The 21,882-nt window shown below is 39.0% G+C and overlaps 3 protein-coding genes across 4 annotated transcripts in view; 2 read left to right on the top strand and 1 right to left on the bottom strand.

Annotated features, from left to right (window-relative positions):
* The window catches only part of LOC137997998 (urease subunit alpha-like), a 24,676-nt gene extending 19,150 nt beyond the window's left edge, over nt 1-5,526 (top strand). The window contains exons 19-27 of the mRNA XM_068844373.1: nt 35-213; nt 1,032-1,146; nt 1,690-1,779; nt 1,868-1,966; nt 2,269-2,368; nt 2,980-3,086; nt 3,226-3,290; nt 4,179-4,237; nt 4,693-5,526. Of these exons, the coding sequence (XP_068700474.1) occupies nt 35-213; nt 1,032-1,146; nt 1,690-1,779; nt 1,868-1,966; nt 2,269-2,368; nt 2,980-3,086; nt 3,226-3,290; nt 4,179-4,237; nt 4,693-4,811 (933 nt within the window). The 3' untranslated portion in view covers nt 4,812-5,526. The remainder of the gene's footprint in view (nt 1-34; nt 214-1,031; nt 1,147-1,689; nt 1,780-1,867; nt 1,967-2,268; nt 2,369-2,979; nt 3,087-3,225; nt 3,291-4,178; nt 4,238-4,692) is intronic.
* Nucleotides 5,527-8,970: 3,444 nt separating this feature from the next.
* On the top strand, nt 8,971-14,835 carry LOC137997996 (urease accessory protein UreG-like). Its single transcript, XM_068844372.1, has 7 exons — nt 8,971-9,105; nt 9,511-9,686; nt 10,210-10,334; nt 11,101-11,197; nt 12,771-12,918; nt 13,516-13,619; nt 14,372-14,835. Exons 1-7 carry the CDS (start codon nt 9,066-9,068, stop codon nt 14,501-14,503), a joined length of 822 nt encoding a protein of 273 aa, XP_068700473.1. The 5' UTR covers nt 8,971-9,065; the 3' UTR covers nt 14,504-14,835.
* On the bottom strand, nt 14,521-19,897 carry LOC137997995 (uncharacterized). Of its 2 annotated transcripts, none has more exons than XM_068844371.1 (9): nt 19,773-19,897; nt 18,565-18,755; nt 18,004-18,165; nt 16,947-17,075; nt 16,290-16,381; nt 16,090-16,204; nt 15,868-15,949; nt 15,333-15,448; nt 14,521-14,784 (listed from the first exon to the last, which is right to left on the bottom strand). In XM_068844371.1, exons 2-9 carry the CDS (start codon nt 18,727-18,729, stop codon nt 14,713-14,715), a joined length of 933 nt encoding a protein of 310 aa, XP_068700472.1. In that variant the 5' UTR covers nt 18,730-18,755; nt 19,773-19,897; the 3' UTR covers nt 14,521-14,712. The 2 variants fall into 2 exon arrangements, with proteins under 2 accessions (XP_068700472.1, XP_068700471.1); XM_068844370.1 differs by having other exon boundaries at nt 19,659-19,783.
* Nucleotides 19,898-21,882: the final 1,985 nt, after the last annotated feature.

Genomic DNA, 21,882 nt, shown 5'->3' with positions numbered 1-21,882 from the left:
TTGAATTTTCACACTTACTGTTCTATGTTCCTAGGGCCGAACTATCCACACATATCACTCTGAGGGAGCAGGTGGGGGACATGCCCCAGATATCATCAAGGTTTGCTCAGAGGAGAATGTAATTCCATCCTCGACAAATCCCACGCGGCCATTCACAGTCAACACCATTGACGAGCACTTGGACATGTTGATGGTTTGCCACCATCTTGATAAGTATGTCAGTTACAAAAAAAAATGTTCTTTTTGCTAAGACTGATGATTAGTTTTTCGAAGTGACTCATCTACAACATGAAAATCTATCTATGTATGTTGGGTCCTCAGTACACAGGCTGCGAATGTTTGAAAGACCCATTTAATATGGACACCCCATTATTATGGACATTTCTGTTTGTACCTGAGGAAAGCCCAAATGTTCTTTCAAAATTCAACCAGCTTAATATGGACAATGGACACTTTTTTCTTACCCATCAACTAATTCTCATACGATAGGAAGTTGACCTCGCTAATGCAGATACTCTCAACTTTTTCTTTTAATGAGCTTTATCTTTTATTAGTAAAGGAACGTTAGAGCGATACTGCTGTTCAAATGTCAAAAACTAACTAATTTGCCAATAAATGATTTTGAGCACAGTGTACATGTATGTATATCAGTTAATATGTAAAATAATGTGCATAAACGAAAGATGTAACTTAAATGCTTCATACCATTCTTACAAAATTAGCCAGTGCAATAATGGGTAATGGCACACTGGTATATGTGAGTGACTTAATTTTTTGCGTTCTTATAGACTTAGGTACAGAAAATGGATACTTTGTGTGCAACAGACATTCAGTTTGTTGATGTTAATGATTTGTTTTATATCTTTTGACATTTTGCTCCAATAAGATGTGTACAGTACTGTATGTTTTACTTAATTTACACAACCCGCTTTAATATGGACACCCCGTTAATGCAGACACTATCCATGGTTCCTTGGTGTCTGTATAAATGGAATTCCACTTAAATTATATAGTGCCATTTTTAAATTTAGGAATCTGAAAGAAGATGTAGCATTTGCTGAGTCTAGAATAAGAGCAGAGACTATTGCTGCTGAGGACATCTTGCATGACATGGGAGCTATTAGTATTGTATCCTCTGATTCACAGGTAGTCATTCAATCACTCGTTCAATCTGTTCACTTCCAAAGGGAGGGAAGGAGAAAGGGAAGAAAGAAAATTCCAACAAACTGCTAATAGATTGTTTAAGTGCTCTCTGAAAGAGAAATCACCAAGTGAATCTTGGACAGCTTGCAGGAGCTCGTAAAGCTAGACATGGTCCACTAAGGTAGCAAGTTGTACCATCTGTACCATGCAACAGAACTGTACACATTACAGGTTCTTGTTAGCAGTTACTGTATGAATAGGACCTTGAGAGCTTGGCCCATCTGGTTGAAAGATTTAATCTGCGGACTAGGAACAAAGCTTTTGTGCCCTACTTATATGTCATGTACTGATGTTACAACCAGTTCATTGAGGGACAAATTAGAGACAGTCTTCATTCATTTGATAACATTCCATTAATGGCAGAGCTTGTGCTGGTCACCTTCCATTAGCTATTGTCATGCAGACCAGTCAGTAAGTCCCCATTCAAATTCATCTTTGGTTTTCAAAACATTAATTATTCTATTATTCTTTCCATTAAAATTTGAGGCAATGGGTCGTGTTGGTGAGGTCATATGTCGTACATGGCAAACAGCTGATAAAATGAAGAAGCTGAGAGGAAGGCTTGCCGATGAAAAGGTGCATTGCAATTAAACTTATAGAAGTCCCTGTGAGCTCACAGTTCAGCACAAAACTAATAGCATTTGTTTGTTTGTTTTGTTTTCAGGGTGATAATGATAACATCAGAGTACGCCGTTATGTTGCAAAGTACACCATAAACCCAGCTTTGGCACATGGAATGTCACACTTCATTGGATCTGTTGAGGTTGGGCAGCATGCCAGAAGTTACTTTTTTGCAAAAGTTATTGTTAATCTAGACGGCATTAAGAGATTTGATCTTTTGACAAAACCATGTTAAAGGCATCAGACAAAGATGTAAGACCGACATTCAATTTGTTAATTCAGTCATTCAGGTAATTCAGTCAGTCAGTCATTTATGACAATATTAAATAAAAAAGTTGAAGCACAAGCTCTAAAACTGTTAACTAAGCTTATCACACCACGAGGCCACCAGTTTCTCATATTTTAACTTTACAATTTTATTGATTATCTGTACTTTGTGTCCAGGTTGGTAAATTAGCTGATTTGGTCTTGTGGCAGCCTGCACTTTTTGGTGCAAAACCTGAGATTGTGGTAAAAGGAGGCCAGATTGCTTGGTCTCAGATGGGTGAGTATGGATAACCTTGCTGGTTGAGTAAATGAAAAAAATCATGCCACTTTGTCAATAATTTTAATGTTGGCACTCGCCTGTCAGATGAAGCTGGTGTATGTGAATTGAATGGAAGCTGCCAGAATACTGTACTCTTTACTCCATTTGCTGTCAGAAAAGTAGTCAAAACAGGTGTTGAAGTCACAGTAAAAACAATGATAAGTTATTATTGGAACCAAAATTAACAGATAGATGCAAATGTGATGTACATATGAGTTAAATACTAGTAATATTGATGTTGGACATGCGCTGTAAAACGAATTCAAAAAAGTAATGACAGCTTAATGACAAGAACTGGCAGTGATACACTGGGTGGCACTAGTAAATTCCATATAACTTAACCCATTGACTCCCAGGGTTTCCCCATTGACAAGTAAAATCGTCTGGCGTTAGACAGAGTAAAAATAAATATTGGCCAGTTTAGGCCGGTTTGGGTGTTAAAGGGTTAAAGAAATCGAAGTCTAAAAAATGCTGGAAAGAGTAATATATTTTTTAGAACTGAACCAACTAACCTTGTCCAGCCTTTAGCCTGTAGCCCTTATCAGTTTTTAATCTCTCATTGCTATCAGGAAATCCCAATGCATCCATCCCAACACCTCAACCTGTCAGACCACGCCCAATGTTTGGAGCCTTTGGAGCTGCTGTTGGAGCTAACTCTGTGGTTTTTATCAGCCAGGTATGGCATATGTCTGAGCCCCCAAGCACTATAGTCTAGGAGTTATTGTGTAAGGGTTCTCAATAATCCTATCTGATCATGATTCAATTCAGAGTTATGCTATTGAAAGCCAACAATTTACTGTTCCATTGGTTTGTAGGAATGTGATAAGAGTAAAGTTTGTAAAACATACGGGATTAGCAAGAGAACTGTAGCAGTTAAAGGGTAAGTCAAGTGAACTGAAAATGTTCCACACAAGGTGCTTTGTTCCACATGTCTGAACTTATTTTGGTGTACAGTAGCAAGAAGCTAAGACGTTTTTTGGCTGTACCCATTGATACACCTTAGTGAAGGGCAAATCTGTCTGGCACAGAGTGTTTTGGTCAAGGAAAGAACATGATGGAACTTTGAGGAGCAGGTTTAGTGCAGTAGTGAAGGCACTTGCATTCCATGAATTATTCCTAGTTTGAGTTTTGGACTTTGTGTCATGATGGTTGAATTTGTTTTTTTTTTTGTAATTTGTTGGTTCTCTTCCCTGATCTGAGAGGCTTTGGATTTGATCTGTGTGATTTTGATCCCCCCCCCCCCCTCCCAATCCCTATCCAACCTCTAAAGCACATGAGCTCAGGTATGTTACTACGAGACTATAAGTAAAGTCGCAAATAAGAGCCAGGCCGGGAACCTCTAACCTTGAGTTTTAAAATCAGATTCACTCAGCAAAACACCACAAGGCATTTCATCATAATTCTCAACCTTAGGAATGCATTGTGCTGAAAGATTTTCGTTTTTAAAGGAAGGCTGTGAGGCCATTTTCATGGGACTGAGTGGTTATGGCACTTGACTTGAGATCCGGAGATCCTGGTTCAAGACCCACTCTGACCAGTTGAATTTGTTCCAGGTAGTCCCTGGTTCAACTTCCCGGCTGCTCTTGTAAATAGCCAACTGGTTTGTCTCCGGCCAGTTGGGATTCTTAACAGTTGTTCTGTTCTGTCATTTCGTTGATTGTGTATCATTGGCCCTGAACAGCCTCTATGGGGAGTGGTCAATTAAGTATCATGTACTGTATTGTATTGTATTGTATTGTATCGTATTCTTATGCTTGGTCTCCAACAGGTGCCGAACAGTGAAAAAGAATGATATGATTCTTAACAACTACTTGCCCAAACTTTCAGGTAAATTTATAATAAAAATAATCATTGGTCCATATAGCAATTTGTGGAATTGTCATTCTGATTGATAATAAGCCCTACAACAGAAAAGGAGAGTCATCCATCTGTTGCAATTAGAGACATCATGGGTTGTCTGGGTTACAGATTTCACAGGTTTTGTTCTCATTCTCAATTCATTTTGTCTTACATTATTCCTGTTACACCTTCGTGTATGGGGACATTTTTTGCTACCTGAAGTCCTTAGTGGATTGAGCTAAAATAAACCACATATTTGGTAAACGTAAAGAATACGATCCCACCGATGCGTCGGCCAACATGTTCGTTGACACACCACCAACACACTACTACCGCTGCGTCGGAAGGTGTAGTGGGCGAAGAGGAGGGAAAGGTGATATGTCCCCTCCAGCACTTTACTTTTAAAAACAAAATATTAATATCAATTTGTGTTCTTTCAACAGTTGATCCCCAAACTTACAAAGTGCACATCATTGACAGCAAAGATTCTACAAAGAAAGAACTCATCACTTGTGATCCGGCATCTGTTATTCCTATGGCTCAGAGGTTCTTTATATTTTGATGAGTTTCCTGTGACCTTAAACGTGTGATATCAAGTGCGTTCCAGAGAGAGAAAAAAGCAGTTCAAGTTTATGTCCATTATAACAAATTATTATATATTAGCATGGATCATGAGTTCAATACTGATATTGAGCTTTTTCGTGACTGTGATTGGACACATTAACATTATTAATATTGCAGGAAAGTTAGTTTGATATTAAGTCATCATGCTGATAGGCAAAGTCTAAGTTACCTTTTGAAATTTTTTAACTGTCCCACTGAATTGAAAGCAAGCAAACTGCAGCTTAACTCTTACAGAAATGTAGCTTAGCACATAACACATCAGGGCATTAGTCTATATTAAAAGAAAAAAGAGTGAAACACAGATATATTAAGGGATTTATAAAAAATGGTTTTAAGCTAGCAGGTGTCGTGTCGCCACCCAAACAGTATTACCAATAATATTATCGTTGATTTAGGGATGTGTGTGTATTCCACAGACAAATTAAGATGTGAGAAACTAGATTTAAAGTCAATTTGGTTGAAGTAGGATATATAAATAATTATGTGCATTCAGTGTTGGGGTCAGTGTAAGCATATAATTATTATGTAATTGTTATGATTAATGAGAAACATTGAACACTAGCTAGCTGTCAGTCATATTTTTTGTAGACCGTAATGATATGATATTTTGAGGTTTCAGTCATAGAAATATCCATTAAAGTGAAAGATCATTATTTATGTTGTCTTTTGTGTGTTCTTTCTTTTTCCTCACAATTAAATTTTGTGCTGGTGCTCTTTAATATCCTTCAGTTGGCCAAATCTCAGTTTCATACTTTTTTTCAGAGCCAGATTGAGTATCAAGTCTCGATCTTTAAAAGAAAAGATACTATTGATAGATCATACTCTTTACTTGACTTAAAAGTAGATTTTCTGGTTCAAAGGTCAATAACTGATGCCATCTCTGAGTCACACAACATGACTTGGCCTTTGACACCCTAAAAAGCACTGCATCACATTTGCACCCGAGAGAGGGGGACTCCCATATAAAAAGGAGGGGTGCTCATAGGGTTTTAGCACCCCCCCCCCCCCTCCCTGTTGTCTATCTCTGCTGGTCCATTAAGTGGCACAAAAGGCTCCAATGAATGAAGATATAATTAGGTTTTAATCGAGTAATGAGAAGGGGTACATATCAGTAAGCCATGCAGTACTTGCATTTCAACAGAGACATCAATTAAAGTGCCCCAGTGATCAAAAAAACCACTTCTTTTTTTCCTTCAGATTTTGAAAGTGTGTTTGCTGAACACCTGACTGGCAAAATTTTGAGCTTTGATTTTTATCCAAAGGCCGTTTACTTTGAGTGTAAGTTTTGGATTTCACGGTCCACCATTACTCATGTTCAATACTGACCGATTGTACCTCAGACGGTTGGATCCAGGGAAAAGTGACGTCAGAGGCTCACTAGCTTAAAATTTCAGCGTGTGAACGCAGATTATTATATATGCAAAGCGTGAGTTTAAAAGTCTGAAAGCCCAAAACCCACGTGCTGCAAATTAATTCTGCGCCGTACACACGTATTACATTCTTAAACTAGTGAGCCTTTGACGTCATTTTCTCCTCGATCAAGCTCTCTCAAGAACATGTTAGTAATGGCGGACGATTAAATAGGAAAATTACAGTTAAAATAAAGAGGTGTCTTTTTGAAATCAAGGCTTAAAACGTGGGTCACTTAGTGTTTTGTTAACATAGTTTTGAAATCCAAAGAATAATATCAATTGATTTTTTGGTCACAGGGGCACTTTAAGGCAGTGACACACAGTTCAACATGTATTTGTCGATGAACAAAATAATGTTGCAGCCATTGTTCAACAAATGTTGGTTAGTGTGTTATATACCATGTTGGATGTTGAAATATGCCATTCAACACGTTGAACAATGTTGAATGAAAATAGAGACCAGCTATATTCTGTTCAACACATCTGTGCAACACTATTCAACATTTGTTGCCAACAAATGTTGCAGGATGTTGAATAGTGTGTCATTGGTTTTAGATTGTAATTTTTAAGTGCTATCGTTTGTTTCTATGTATGCTCTTTGAGATGTGAGTATTTAACGCTAGTAATGGAAAAGGGCCCACTCAAGGTCAGAAAAAAAAAGAACTCTGACCATGGTGTGACCTCAGACCCACTTTTAAAACCCTTTGACTCCCAAAAGTGATACAAATATTCTCCTCACAAGCTCAATGGATTTGAAGTAGACTGGTGATGAGAATAAAGAAATTTATCGCCTAGTTTTTTTGTCTAGATAATCATGGAATTCCCACAACGGACATAAAAAGTAATGTATGGAGGTCAGTAAGGAGAATTACCATTTAGATCTTGAAAGTGGAAGGATTTAAACTCCCAGTTACCAGTTTGTTCATGATCAGATACGTTGCCATTTGGCTAATAACAGTAGATTTACAAAAGCTAGGCCATTGAAGAGCAAATGTGGATAATGTGGCATACATCCTGTATACTGTGAAAATGGCACTCCCAATTTTGTTATGAAGTTGCAAGATGAATGAAGAGAGGTGATTCAGGCAAACGTGGAACAAAATATCTGAGTCTTCCTAACAGGAGTAGTATATGGTCCTGTTGGGAGCTTAGGTGCTTTATCACTTAGTCACTTAACTTTAAAAAATAATAATAAATTATATTGAAAAGTGAAGTTAAAATTATTAAATTAATGAAATATTGAGAATGCCCTGCAAAATAAAAAAAAGGGATGTCAATGCTAAAATGTTAACTCTGGACTATAAAGTCAGAAATTACCCTTGAACAGTTTGAAAAAGTGGTTTAACAGTTTCTATGTCCCCTTTTACCCTTTTCTCTCTACGTATGCAAAGAAAATGCAACAATTTGATGGAAAACTTGCATGATAATCCCTCGCATTCTTCTGGGCAAGTACATATCGTCCTTGAAGTGTGTTAATTTGAAGTTGTTGTAGAGTTAGTTTTTCCAAATGCCCAGTCTGATCTGTCGAAATAAGCGTCCTTAGAGATTATACTCTGTATAATGTCAGACTATTTCAATTATTGAAGGGAAGGGGGACGGGGGGAAGGGGGGGGGGGGGAGTAGGGGGACGGGGGGGAGTCGGGGGTTAAAATTTAGAGGGTAAAGGAGGATGGGAATGGTTGTGAAGATCGAAGTTGGTATAGAAGGGGTGCTATCCAGATAACCCTGGCACAAATGCTCCAGATTTCTAGGTTGGCTAAATCACAAAATTTCGCCTGGCACAACAATGAAATGTCCCCCAAGTTCTAGGGATACAAGAAACTGACGTAAAAAATGAAGTGGAGTCAAGAATGGTTAAATTGAAGTTTATCTTTCGTAATGTACAAAATGCACAGACAAAACAGGCCACATATTCTGTTCAAAGTGCTTATATATACATAAAGCATAGAACATTTATACAGCTGTTAATAACTGCAAAACTTACGTATTAAAATTGATGATCCTAGGCCTGGCAGAATTTCAAAAACAATTTGAACGCGGTTAACGGCTGGTTTATTAGCTGACATTTTGACAATGCATCTAAACTAAAACAGAAACTGACTCACGCAAAATACACACACGCCTCTGATAAAATTAGTATATTTCGGAAACTAAATGTTCAAAAACCGTCTCTTGCATCCTGGTATTATCAGATGAATATACAATTCCACGTCGACTTGTTTTATACGGATTTAAATCGCCAAGCCAAACACGCTCACGATGCAGTACATAGTTTTGTTTTCCCATCTGACAGTGCAACTCCCGTCTGAAGTGTTATCCCAAAAGCAAGAACTTGCAGTGTGGAGACCAGCCCCATTTTTCTGCATGATAACACAGGTGACGATGTACTTGAACGGCTTGCCAAGCTTGGTTAGCTGGTTCAAACACTGTTCGACAACATTTGACGTCCACTGATTGACTTTGTTGTGTTGGTATGCGTTTCCACCGATCGCTCCCTCAACGGACTCCTTTATAATGTTGCTCACTTCATCTACGACGAAGGATGTCTCTTCTGCGCCTTGAAACTCATCCATTTTCTCAGCAAATGTTTCCCAAACTCCTGGAAGCTGCAGAATTACTTTCAAATATGTTGGATTAATTGGATTTGGAAAGGACGACTTAGCAGCCTAGCAACCAAACTTTTGTCCCAGTACTTCAGCATTCTGTTTGATAACGCCTGGCGATTTTTAACCTTTCCTTGCTTCGTATGTTCTTTTACTGATTGGGAAGAAATTCTTGACATGGGGGACTCTGAAGAGAAGCCTTGCAGTTTTATAAAAGGTAAAGTGTGAGGATTTCTGGAAATAAAAGTTTCCTGCTGTAAGCATTGTCTTAAACCGGTATGTATTGTTTGAAGAACTTGGCATCATATGGAAAAGTCACCGGGTATTCCGGTTGAATTTGACACCAATGCACGAATGTACACATTCTCCACCGACGCGTTTGAAGAAAGTATAATGCCGTTGTTGCCCATGCTTTCTAATTTTTTTGCAGAAAAAAATATTAAGGTTATGATTCTATCTGTAATGCAAAACTTGAGGTTATTCCTTCCATGAGGATTCAGGTACAGCACTGACGAAAAGGGGCTGTGTCCAGTTCGTTTCAAAAGCCACATTAAGCTGTCTTCACATGCTAGAAAATCATGTAAACCTGAATTTCTGCAATCAGTTGTTGACTTTGTTTCAGCGGGTAACATCAATGAATCCACATCGGATCATTCTCATCATCATCATGGAGGTGATCGTTCTCATGAACATGGACGTGATAACAGCCACGAACATGGACACACTCATGAATTCATGTCGAATCCTGGAATGTGGTCAGAGAGGGACAAATTAATGAACAGATCAGATTGGAAACAGGTTAGGGTCCAATATGTTGATGCATTATCATTCCCTTGTAATTGTTTGCCCATCAGTAAGCAGGTTGTACATTTGAATGTTTGGGTCAGTACACAGCTACTAGCAAGCCAGGAGGGGGGGGGGGGGGTGAATAGGGTGGCTATCCACTCCCAGGGTTAACCCTGAGATGGACTAGCATCCAGTCCAAGGAGAAGTAATACTCTCTGCTGCTTTGTATTCATGGTTTTGCCTCTGATATCACGGTAGCCATGTTGGTGTACAGAACAAATTTTATGTAGTAAAATGTCTCTTGGGAATTTGACTCTATTACTATGCAACACTTGTGGCGCCGTTCTCTATTGTTTTGTACACCATCATGACTCCCTCATCATGTGGATGCAGACCAAGAAATTATAGCAGAATCTGGGATAAGCTCAAGCTATGTGAACCTGCTGTGGCATGTGTGTTAATTTGTATTTTTGCCTTGTCTGACAAATTATTGAGGGAAAAGTAAGTTTATTCCATACATCCATTTTTTTTCCAGCGAGCATTTACTGTTGGCATTGGTGGTCCAGTAGGCTCTGGGAAAACTGCTTTAGTCTTGGCTCTATGCAGACATCTTAGGGATTCACACGGTGTTTGTGTTGTTACCAATGACATCTTCACCAGGTGATTAATACTCTCAGGATACATATTATTTGAATCAACCACCCAAATGAGTAATGAGAGAAATACATGAAAAATGTATTCATCAACTGGGAACTCGGAAAAATTCCGAGCCCCGTATTAAATTTGAACCCACAAGTCATACATGGTTAAAATTAGACTATGTGATGCAGTCGTAGTCTATTCCCACATTTCACCCTTGCTCATGACAGAGTCTCTAGTAGCTCAGTGGTTAGAGCATCCAAAGGATCGTGGGTTCAAATCCCATCTGGGGCTTGGAATTTTTCTGAGTTCCCAGTTTATGCATAACATCTTTCATAAATTTGAATCAGTGCTAAACATACTGGATACTGGCCAAGGCAAGATAATGAAGTGGTTTTTCTCTTTTTTTTTTTCTTGAGCAGCAAAAGCCAGTTCTTGGGGGTATGTGTGTGATGATGTTGCTCGTTGAAGTCTGCCAAAGGTCATCAAAAATGAATATAAATGCTCTTGAGGTAGACTTGCACAACAAAATGCACATAATTATGTGGTTAGCAGGTCTTAAATATTTTGAAAGTTGAGAGATGAAATTCTTTCAACCAGATTTCGTCAATCATGAACTCAAGGTAACCCCCAGAGTTCAAGGTGGTGTTGTAGCAGGTCTAGTGCCCCACCCCTCCCATGTCTTCCATATCCTTGGTTTTGTTCAACCTCTCTGCACTGGCTAACTTTACTAAAAACCATTTTGAGGTTTGAAATATAATAGATCAATTTAAGCCCTGATTTTTAGGGAAGATTGGGAATTTCTAGTGAGAAATGAAGCATTGCCAGAGGAAAGGATGCGGGCAGTGGAAACCGGAGGGTGCCCACATGCAGCAATCCGGGAGGTACTTTGTCAAAATGAGTTTCCTTCTTGTATCCAGCAAGTGTAAGATAAGACTACAAGCACTTGCAAAAAGGTTGAGACACTGAATGGAAAATCCACCTCTTCTTCCTAAAACCCCTCCTCGAGTTCATAAGAAAAGAATGAATGCCCCTCCCTCCCCCCTCCCCTTTTTCAATGTTGATACCCTTTAGTCTGAGTGCCAAGTGGAAATGGAAACAACTTTGCTTGGGGGCGAAGGGGGGTTGGAGATGCGCTGACTTGAATGACACGCATTCTACGGTTATCAACAGTGAGTGTCTCAACTCTTTTTGCAAATGCTTGTAGATATGCCTGCTGGTAAAGTTAAAACAAGAAGTAGCTTCTTGCATTGCACATTGACTGGAATATTTTTGTATTCTTCACACAATCCAAAGTTAAAGTGTAGCCATATAATAATATCTGTGAGTATATTGTGTTCAATGAACACAACATAAGGGCTGTGGGTGAAGAAATAATATTTTTGTTGTTTGGCCTGAACTGTGATTACCTCTGAAAAAAGCCATTATTGAGGTTCTGCCGGGGTAAATTCCAACAAACAACATGGCCTAAAAAGTAGCAAGAGCATGTTAAGTGAATCCGCGACAAACAACATCCTTTCTTTACATTTCCTTTCATTTCCAACAGTAACAGGAAACACTAACAAAGCACCAACACAAGACCATTTAAAATTCAGACTAGTGACACAGGAATCACCCCCCACCCCACCCCAATATCCCTTCCTGGCACGGCCTCAATATTGAACAGATAATTATTTTTTAATTGAACATTTATTAACTACCTCAGAAAGTTACCATCTCATTAACTGTTGTTGCCAATTTTCCATTAGAGTGTCACAGGACCGTGCACTGGTGGCTCAGTTGGTGCGGGTCTTAAAAACAACTGAGGGGAAAGTGCTGCCTTTGTAATTACCCCAGCAAATGGTTAGACTTTCAAGTCTTGTCAGATAAGGACTGTAAACCGGAGGTCCCGTCTCATAGCCCTTGTTGGAAATCAAATAGGATGGGACGTTAAAGAACCCACTCACTTCTCAAAAAAGAGTAGGGGATGTTGTCCCCATTGTTGTGGTCTGACCTAATCTGGTCGGGGGCATCTTTCACTTCCTAAAATGGATAATTTGTAAACTGGGTAACAAGCAGTCTGGTCAAAGTCCCCCACAAAAAGCATTGTAAATTAGTCCTGAAAAGCCCTGAGGGGAGAGACTAATAACTTCACTTCACTTCACAGGAACCTAAAGGTAAAATAATTAATGGCTGACTGTCTAGTAGTCTCAACACGTTTTATGTGGCTCAATGGTAGAGCAAATTCCCAAGTAGTACCAATATGTTCCACTCTGGTTAAGACCACTACATTACCAGTAATTTATGTGACATTAAAAGCAAGGGGAATGGTCATTCGTTCTCTTGAGCTTCAGTTGTTGGCTCATTTTACAAGATTTCTTCAAAGCAGGCTGATTTTTACTTGACCCTAAGTGTCTGAGTAATTCTTATCCACTGTAGGAAAAATGCATCTCATACAAGAAGCACATATTTTCATAGGATTTTTCACTGAACATGGAAGAGGTTAAAGATCTAACAAAAACATTCCAACCTGATTTGGTCATAATTGAGTCCGGTGGAGACAATCTCGCTGCAAACTACAGCAGAGAACTGGCAGACTACATCATATATGTCATTGATGTTGCAGGTTTGTCCAGTCCTTCGAGCCAGCTGCATAATTGCGTATAAAGTGTTTTGACTGGCTCTCTCGATCTTGATTAATACTGGTAGTGTGTGTATGGTATTACCTTGTATGGAGAAAGATTGCACTGGTTGTTGAAACAGTCCCAGAGTTAAATGAAATTTAATACAATTTGTGAGATCAGATGTGGCAAACTTAGCGCTCCATGACTTGTTGGGTATTAAATTTTATCATGTCATATCCAATATAATAAAAAATTGGTTGGTTTGCTGTTGAAAGTAAATTGATTGTTCCATATTGGAGAAATCCAAACAAACGAGGTATCACTATTAATTGTTTTCTGACAGGCAGGTATATGCAATGCATGACTCAGTGATGTTGGCTTTTGGAATTTATAGATGGTGATAATGAATTTACATCATCATGTGTGGCTTGAGTCACCAATTTTTCAAAGTGCCTTACATGATAAATTTAAATTATAGAGTAAAAGTATTACCTAAGCTTATATGCCTAAGTTTGATGACAAAACAAGACAAGAAAATTCCTGCACAAAATTTAACATTATTCTTGTTCTTGTGACTTTTTAAACTCATAACATGACAGGAGGTGACAAAGTTCCTCGTAAAGGAGGCCCGGGAATCACACAGAGTGACTTGTTGGTTGTAAATAAAACTGATCTGGCTGAAGCTGTTGGAGCTGATCTCAAGGTAATGCCAGCAAGGATAAAGTTCTATCTGATCTCCAGTGCCTTTCAATGACCCAAACTTTAGAATTTAAAATTATAACTTAATTGACATTAAGTGCAGGTTTTCTTTGACAAGCATAATACTTCTAATCTGCCAAGAAAACGTTGTTCATTGTATGCACAGTCATGTAAGTTTTCTTTTAGAAGTGCACGTGACAAGCTTCCTTGTTCTTAAACTGGCATAAATATTTCCAGGTTTTTGGATAAGGACAATTTTCAAGGGAATGCTTGTCATCTTTCTTTCTCTTAACACTAGTTGCGTGTCAAGTGTCTTTAGTGCTGGTGCACTAACTGGGTACTGTGTGCCAGAAATCAAATCAACTTACACCATGGGTTGATTTTTGAGGAGAAGCGAAAACCGGATTCCCTTTAGATAAACCGCTGGGAGCAGAGTAGAGAACCAACAAACGCAACCCGCATATGACCCCGAGTCTGGGAATCAACCCCGGGCCACATTGATGAAGACGAGTGGTGTCACCACGGCACCATCCCTGTGCCCATTCTATAAAATAAGGAAACTTGGCTAGGGAAGAATGTTCAAGCCATAATATGCAAAGCTAAATGTGGTAATTTTCTAACTTCCTAATCAAATAACCAAGGAAAATGCCATATGCAGATACTACATGTATATCACCAAAGCAATACACAACATAACAAAGTGATGTCAACAGAAATGTGAACAATAATCGCGTGAATGTTCATGTTTTGCTTTAGGTCATGGAACGGGAATCAGCAATGATGCGCCAAGGTGGCCCAACAATTTTCTCCCAAGCAAAACATCTTGTTGGTGTAAAGGAAATTGCAGATCACATTTTGGCTGCTTACAAGGAAGCTGTAAAACATTAACATTATTGGCAAACAACTTTGTGTTAATTAGTTTACTTTATTTCAAAGTACTGCTATTGGAAAAATAGTTCATACGACGGAAAGTGGTTATAGAGGTATCATAAGACTACAGAATAAATTATTAATCTATCACATGTACACTATTACATGTAATGAAATCTACTTGGATATTGTTCTGTTCTGTTTCACAGAACTTGGGAATAAAATCATCATTTACTAAGTGGATCTCCGCCAATTCTTGGTACAATGTCCTGAATGAGTGCTCTGAAAAACAAGTATGCCTGAAAAGGAAACAAGAGATGAATAATAAAGGAATAAACTGTTTGAGTGAGGCCTTGAGTAATCTCCTTGTTAGCCATAATTAGGGTCATCACGCAATGCTCCTCCGCACTTACGGCCATTAGTGGGGAGGAGTGTTGCCGTGGCGACCCTAACCCCTCTCTCTCTCTCAAATATGCTGCTAAAGGACAACAGAATTTTATGTTCTTTTTTCCATCTTGTTTACTTGCCTTCCCCTGGCCTGTTGTAGCTTTTGAGCAGCTTTATAAGTGGATATTAAGTAGCTATCACCCTTTTAAACTCTAGAACATTTTGTTCAGGTATTTTGCAAAATTAATACTGGCATTTACCTAGTAATTGAAAGTCTGTTTTAAATTCATGATGACATGTAACAATAATGTAAATCTTTTCAAATTTTGAAATTGTTGTAAAGTGATTTGTACAGGCTTTGAAAAACAAGAATCAAATCTACCAAATGAAAGTTATTAGTTTTATTACTTTTTTCTCTTTCATGGCTTGATGATGTCACCTTTTAGTTGCAATATGGTACCTGTTCAGTGCTTTGTGTAGTTACAAGTTTGACCACAACCCCATCACACCTGGATGAGTCCAAAACACTGGCATAAGCCATTACGTCCTTCTTTGCAGCGTTCATTCCAGTACATTCTGTGGAAGAAATTTATTAATAAAATAATTATTACTATTTTTAGAAATTAAAAGACCTATGAGTGCCACTTATAGATTTAAATTACTTTTTGACAGACGATTTTTCTTTGTCCCCTTGCAAGTTAGCACTGTTGGTCAGTGCTCATCTAATTATTAGTTTATCAGACACTTATTAATAATAAATAGTCAGAAAGTTCTTGCAAATCGTATTGGGCAAGGAAGTTAGAACTTATGGTCCTCAAATCAAGCAAGTTTTCGAGGTGTCTTGTCTTTGTTGTCTATCTTCAGTAGTTTTTTAAGTGAGTGATCTTGAGCAACAGTTGTTTTTGTCCTCTTAACGTTCGCTCTCAAGCTCTTACAGTACATTGTTCGCGCAAGTTCAAGTCAGAACAAAATTAATGAATGCTACAGTATCTTACTTGTTAACTCAGAAACTCTATCCCGTAATCTCTTCTTGATTTCCTTGAAGTATGGGCCAATGAAAACACAGCTTCCTAGCACCTTAGAGAAAGAGAAAGTTAATGCCATTTCCCATCTGCATTGGAGAAATGTTTTTCATTACAATCAAAATTCTCTACTTGCCACATTTTCAACCATGCTTTTCAATATATTATTACAAAAACAAATTATTATTGAATTACCATTGTGCCACACATGGATTCCTTCAATGACAAACCAGTCTTTTCACTGCAGAGAGAGACTGAATCTCCATAAACCAACTTTCCATTAACAAACACTCTGCTGTGACTTTTGTAACTAAACATAAAAAAAACCTTCATAGAATGGTTTTACTGAGCAAATTACGATAATTTTCTCACTAAACTGCTTATTAGTCAGTTACCTTGTCATATCCCAAATTTCTCCAAGAGCCACACGACCAGCAGTAAACCAATCGAGAATCACTGCATTTCCATTGGAAGATAGTTCAAAATCCTGCAAAAAGGATTATGTTACTTAGTGATTCAGATGGAAATATTTTGCATTTATAATAATATTATACCGGTAATAATATTTAAAGAAACATTTCTTTTGCACAAATTTACAGATTATGAATATGAACATTATTATTAAGAGCTTCATGAGAACGGTAAATGTAAAGTCAAATCGTAATGCATGATGAGAGAGAATACCAGTTTTACCATTGAAAGAAAAGTTGAGTAAGCCTTTGATGCCCGTACCAGCCTGAACCGGTCGTACTTAGTATTTTACTCTGTCTAACGCCAGACTATTTTACTCGTCAGTGGGGAACCCCCAGGAGTCATTAATGGGTTAATGAGAAAATGAGAAAGAAGCAGCTCACTTTGTGTAATTGTGCTCTCACTACTAATTTTTACCTGATACCTGAATTCATTGACAGATCCAAGTTTATCCTTCTCTATAGAAATACTGGTAATTGTTTTGGCTTGTCAAGCAATCTTTTGACTTCGATGTTGGGGTTGTGCGACAAGCCGAAAACATGTCTGTCAAGGAGGTAAATCCAAGTAGGTCATCAACTCACCTGCAGTTGACTGTAGATAGCATTCTTAAAGCAAACCACAGGATCAGGAAGAACAGCAAGTAATCCTCCATCTGCCACCACTCCATTTAAATGTTGCTGTGTGACAAGTCCTGTCTCTGAGTTGTACACCTATGAACAGTTAAAAGTATCGCAACCTCATCCTCGTGGTCTTTCACCTCTCTACCCCAGAGGGTGGGAAATTATGAAAGACCTTGGGAACCAGGTTATAAAGGTAAGGTAAAGTCTGCTTACGAGCTATTAGTGGCCCATTAGGCCAGAGCCTATCCCGGTTTCTGTAGCATGAAGCAACTTGGAGTATTTCTACTCCTTCCCGGATAGGATGCTAGTCCAACGCAGGGCTACCCCCACCATTCAATTTTCCGGTACCCATTTATACACCTGGGTGGAGAGAGGCACCATGAGAGTAAAGTGTCTTGCCCAAGAACACAACACAATGTCCCCGGTCAGGGTCCGAACCCGGACCACTCGATCCTGAGTCAAGGGCACTAACCATTAGGCCACCACGCGTCCCACAAATGTATTGTGTCATAGGAAGGATTTGAACCTCAGACCAACCTAAAACCGATCTGCCCATTGAGCTACTTGGTCAGCCTGTGTTTGAGGCTGTGATCACTACCTTTGCCCTTCCAAATAAAAACCCTTCCCTTGGACTAGTTAATTTCTGTTTCAATTAAAACCATTGGTCTGATCTGACATACAAAATTTAAGTCTGGAGTCCTGAAAAGGGGGAAAAAGTTCAAATACAACTTTCTACCTTATGTATTCTTTTCCGAAATCTGATACTTTCTTTTAAAATCTGCCCTTTTTTCCTGTGTTTCTCATGGTTATTTTGATCCCCATTAACCAATAAAAAATTCCATCTTTCACCACTGTCCTGCCATCGCTTATCTTATCTTTCTGTTCTCGGAACATCCATCCTTGGAGCCCCAATAATTAATCCTCCGGACTTTCCTACTCTCCAGTTCTAACAAATTCCTTCATCTGAAACAAAACTCTTGTTCTAACAAACAAGGATGCACAATGAATTTTGACATACCTTTGTTGATGCCTGAGTTGTGACAACTACGGTGCAGTTTTCCAACACCTTAACATCAACTGTGACATTGTCTCCCTCAACAAGTCCCCCACCAAACGTAATGATGTACAGCCACTTGCAACTGGGCACTGTTGATGCTTGGCTTGGGACAAGTAACTTTAACTATGAAAAAGTTATTTTATGCTCCATAAAGTCACAAAGAATAATATTATTTGTAGAGCAGTTGACAAAGTACTAAAGATAAATGCTACTTTAATTTTTCACATTTACTTTACTTTGCATTTGACTCAAACTTTTACATCACACTATTCATGCCATGTAAATTGCCTTGAATTCTGATAACTTTGGTTCTTGCACTCGATTGGATCTGGTTTTAGAACCAAATCAATGGGTTGGATTGACCATGAAATGGAGGGTAATGCGGGGCAATGTTTTCACATGCAAATTATTTCCCCTGCATTAGCCCAAATTTCATGCTAGATCTAGTCGAACCCTGAAAATACGAAACTAGCCTATTCCCTTAAACCTTTACACTGGGATTCCTTATTACAATATTCTTACCGGGTATGTGTATAATAGTTTTGTGCAGTTGACTTTGCGATCTAAACTTTTTCCTTCACTTGATGCTGTATTGTCCGTTGTAAGAAAAGAGGAACCAAACTCTGCAAAGCCTTTCACAGCTGGACGACTGTTGTACACCACATGTCTGACATCTTTTGATGGCATCTGAGAGCACCATTAAGTTTCAACATCTACATGTAAATTATCAATTGAAACAAATCAAAGATAAAATGTTATTAAATGATGGAATTTTTAAATGTTTTCTCCTAAACATGATCATTTTTTTTTATTTTTGTACCTCTCATTTAGAAATGTAGGGGTGGTGCAAGTGGGCAAGGTGAAGAATGGAAGAGCCTTCAAACCTAAGAGTCAGCCCATCCTCCTTGCTATAGCGATATTCACTGTTTATAAAATTTAATTCTTTTGATATTTAAATTTTGCCAGCCACAGAACAAAAGAACCTTTGTTTCGACAGCCAATAGATCTCTGGTTTGCGTTGACACATCATTACGACAATTGGTGGTGACGTCACGATGGGTGTTGCCATAAATAGAATTAGACCGGTGTCACAGTGTTTTGTGTTCCCCCGTGTTATCTGTTCCCCCAAACACTGAGCACTAGTGCTGTGTGTTCCCCCTTCCGTCCCCATAGAACATTTCAGTGCTACGTGTTCCCTTCAAAATAATTTGCCGACTTAAGAATACATCAAAACTGAGAGAAACATGAAAATAAAGGAAAGTAGTAATAACGCCATAACGATAAATATGATAGCAGAATATGAATACATCAAGTATCCTAAACATTCATAAAAACTAACCTTAGGCCTGTAAACTTTTGTTTTATAGGCCTAATTAGGCCTAAGGTTAGCTCTTTAAGCATGTTTGGAATACTTTCTGTATTACTAAAACAATGACCTGTGACCTGTAAAAAATACCAGCACTTAAATGTTCTATGGGGAGGGAAGGGGGAACACACAGCACTAGTCCTCAGTGTTCCGGGGAACAGATAATACGGGGGAACACAAAACGCTGTCAGAGACACACAATCTCCATGCGAAACAAACCGTAATTGCAAGTCAACAAAAATCGAGTGACCTTTGTAGGCCTTGTTAGATATTGCACTCTGGCATAGGAGAATTTTCCTTTTTTTCCCTGACCTCTGGGATGACGCTCCTTTCATTGGATCATAACTGAAAAGTTTAGGCTCACCTGATACGATCGGTCATTCCAGTAAAGCTTTCATGTTTGGCCCATGAGACGTCTCATAAATGACAACTTTTGAGCTTTATATATACCGTACAAAGTGTCCCTTTACACCGTGTTAGGGCCGATTTACACGATACGATTTTGTCGCTTGCGACAAGCATCACGACAGGCCTACGACATGACTTACGATTGTCGCAGCGTTTTAAAACATGTTTTAAAATGCTACGACATTTTTTCAGACTTAGGGCCGATTTACACGGTACGACTTTGTCGCATGCGACAACGGCTTACGACAGGCCCACGACATGATTTACGATTGTTGTGTAGGTCAGAAAAATTGTCGTAGCATTTTAAAACATGTTTTAAAACGCTGCGACAATCGTAAGTTATGTCGTAGGCCTGTCGTGAGCTTGTCGCATGCGACAAAATCGTATCGTGTAAATCGGCCCTTACACAACAATCGTAAATCATGTCGTGGGCCTGTCGTAAGCCGTTGTCGCATGCGACAAAGTCGTACCGTGTAAATCGGCCCTTAAACACCTTCAGGGGCACCCAACGAATCTGTTCCTCGCATTATCTGTTCCCCAGAGGAATCTTGCTGGCTGGCAAAAATACAGGTGTTTCGATGAGCTGGCTGGGAAATTTTGTTATTGATAGAGGTTTTGCCTTAGTGACTTTTTCTAGCATTCAACCCGAGCTGGCTGTAGAAACTCTGAAGACTGAGGACGACTAAGAAAAAAAAAAAAAAAAACCCAGAGAGTAGTCACAAACATACGACGTCTGGTCAGAGTGATTGCGCTTGCGGAAAAAACCTGTTTTGCCCGGTTTTGACGCTTTTGTTCGGTCGTTTTGGATCGAGGGATTTGAAAGCGCGCGGAATTTCTGGCTGGGAAATAAATTTAATCAGCTGGCTGGGAAACCAACCAATTTTATCTAGCTGGCTGGGAAATTTCTTGTATGTCTTGCTGGGAAAAAGGAACAGATAATGTTTTCCCAGCAACACTGAAAAACACCTGGAAATGCCTTAATAACATATATTTTCATTAACTGGGGTATAATAATACATTTTACAACAAATTGGTCGTTGGGTGCCCCTGCACCTTACCCTCATCCCCCCTAAGTTACCCTCGTTCTGCCACAGCAACCATCGTTTACCCTTAATTACCCTCGTTCTGCCACAGCAACCGTCATCTACACTTACCTAGTCTCGTTCTACCACGTTCTACCCATCGACTCTAAGTTAACCTCGTCCTACCACATTACGTAGTGATGACTCCAATATAATTTTCCAGGAAATCAGAGATGTATCAATTCTTTTGTCAAAGCGGGCCATCATCGCGCCCAACAATTTGATAGACAGTCAGCACTACAAACGTCACAAAAGGATAAGAATGACAAAATTCCATTCACCCTCACTTTCCATCCACATAATCACGCAGTCAAAAGTATCATTCTTAATAACTTTAAATTACTCCAAAATGATCCCGAGACTGATAGAATCTTTTCGCAACCTCCACTAATTTCATTCGAACGCGACAAAAACGTAGGCAACTTTTTACTTAGAAGCGCACTCCGAAACTAACGAGAAACCCGGCACTTTCAAATGGGCGCGCTCACGATGCAAAACTTGTCCTTTCACTCTTAACACTAGCAAAATATCGTTTTGCAATAAATTATACATCGGCAAAACCGATAGACGACTAGGTGACCGATTCTGCTTACACCTTCGCGATAGTTGAGAAGAATGACAAGGATGCATCTAAGCCAGTCGCTCGTCATTTTAACCTCCTTGACCACTCCAAACAACACATGGCTATCTGGGGCCTTTCCCTATATCAAGGTACGACGGAAAGCCGCAACAATTTGGAACAAAAATTCATTTTCCAAATCGGCGGGTGTCTACAAAACGAAGACCGAAGGCCGAAGACCGAAGACCGAAGACCGAAGACCGAAGACCGAAGACCGAAGACCGAAGACCCAAGATCGAAGACCCAATAACGAAGACCCAATAACGAAGACCCAATAACGAAGACTTAAAATGTGCTGAAACGCATTGTTCGGCGATAAAACAGTAAAATCGATAGGGTCTTCATTTTGTAGAAATGCCCCCCTC

This window comes from Montipora foliosa, chromosome 3, assembly GCF_036669935.1.
Source record: "Montipora foliosa isolate CH-2021 chromosome 3, ASM3666993v2, whole genome shotgun sequence".
Taxonomy (NCBI): Eukaryota; Metazoa; Cnidaria; class Anthozoa; order Scleractinia; family Acroporidae; genus Montipora; species Montipora foliosa.
Note: the sequence above shows the minus strand (reverse complement) of the source record. Positions and strands in the feature narration are given on the sequence as shown.

Coding starts and splice junctions, on each gene's coding strand:
- LOC137997996 (XM_068844372.1), top strand. CDS start 9,066: ATGGGGGACTCTGAAGAGAAGCCTTGCAGTTTTATAAAAG. Junction 9,106..9,510: donor GCCTTGCAGTTTTATAAAAG/GTAAAGTGTGAG, acceptor ACTTTGTTTCAG/CGGGTAACATCAATGAATCC. Junction 11,198..12,770: donor CACATGCAGCAATCCGGGAG/GTACTTTGTCAA, acceptor ATATTTTCATAG/GATTTTTCACTGAACATGGA.
- LOC137997995 (XM_068844371.1), bottom strand. CDS start 18,729: ATGCCATCAAAAGATGTCAGACATGTGGTGTACAACAGTCGTCCAGCT. Junction 16,205..16,289: donor GAAATTTGGGATATGACAAG/GTAACTGACTAA, acceptor TTTTATGTTTAG/TTACAAAAGTCACAGCAGAG. Junction 14,785..15,332: donor CTACACAAAGCACTGAACAG/GTACCATATTGC, acceptor TTTCCTTTTCAG/GCATACTTGTTTTTCAGAGC.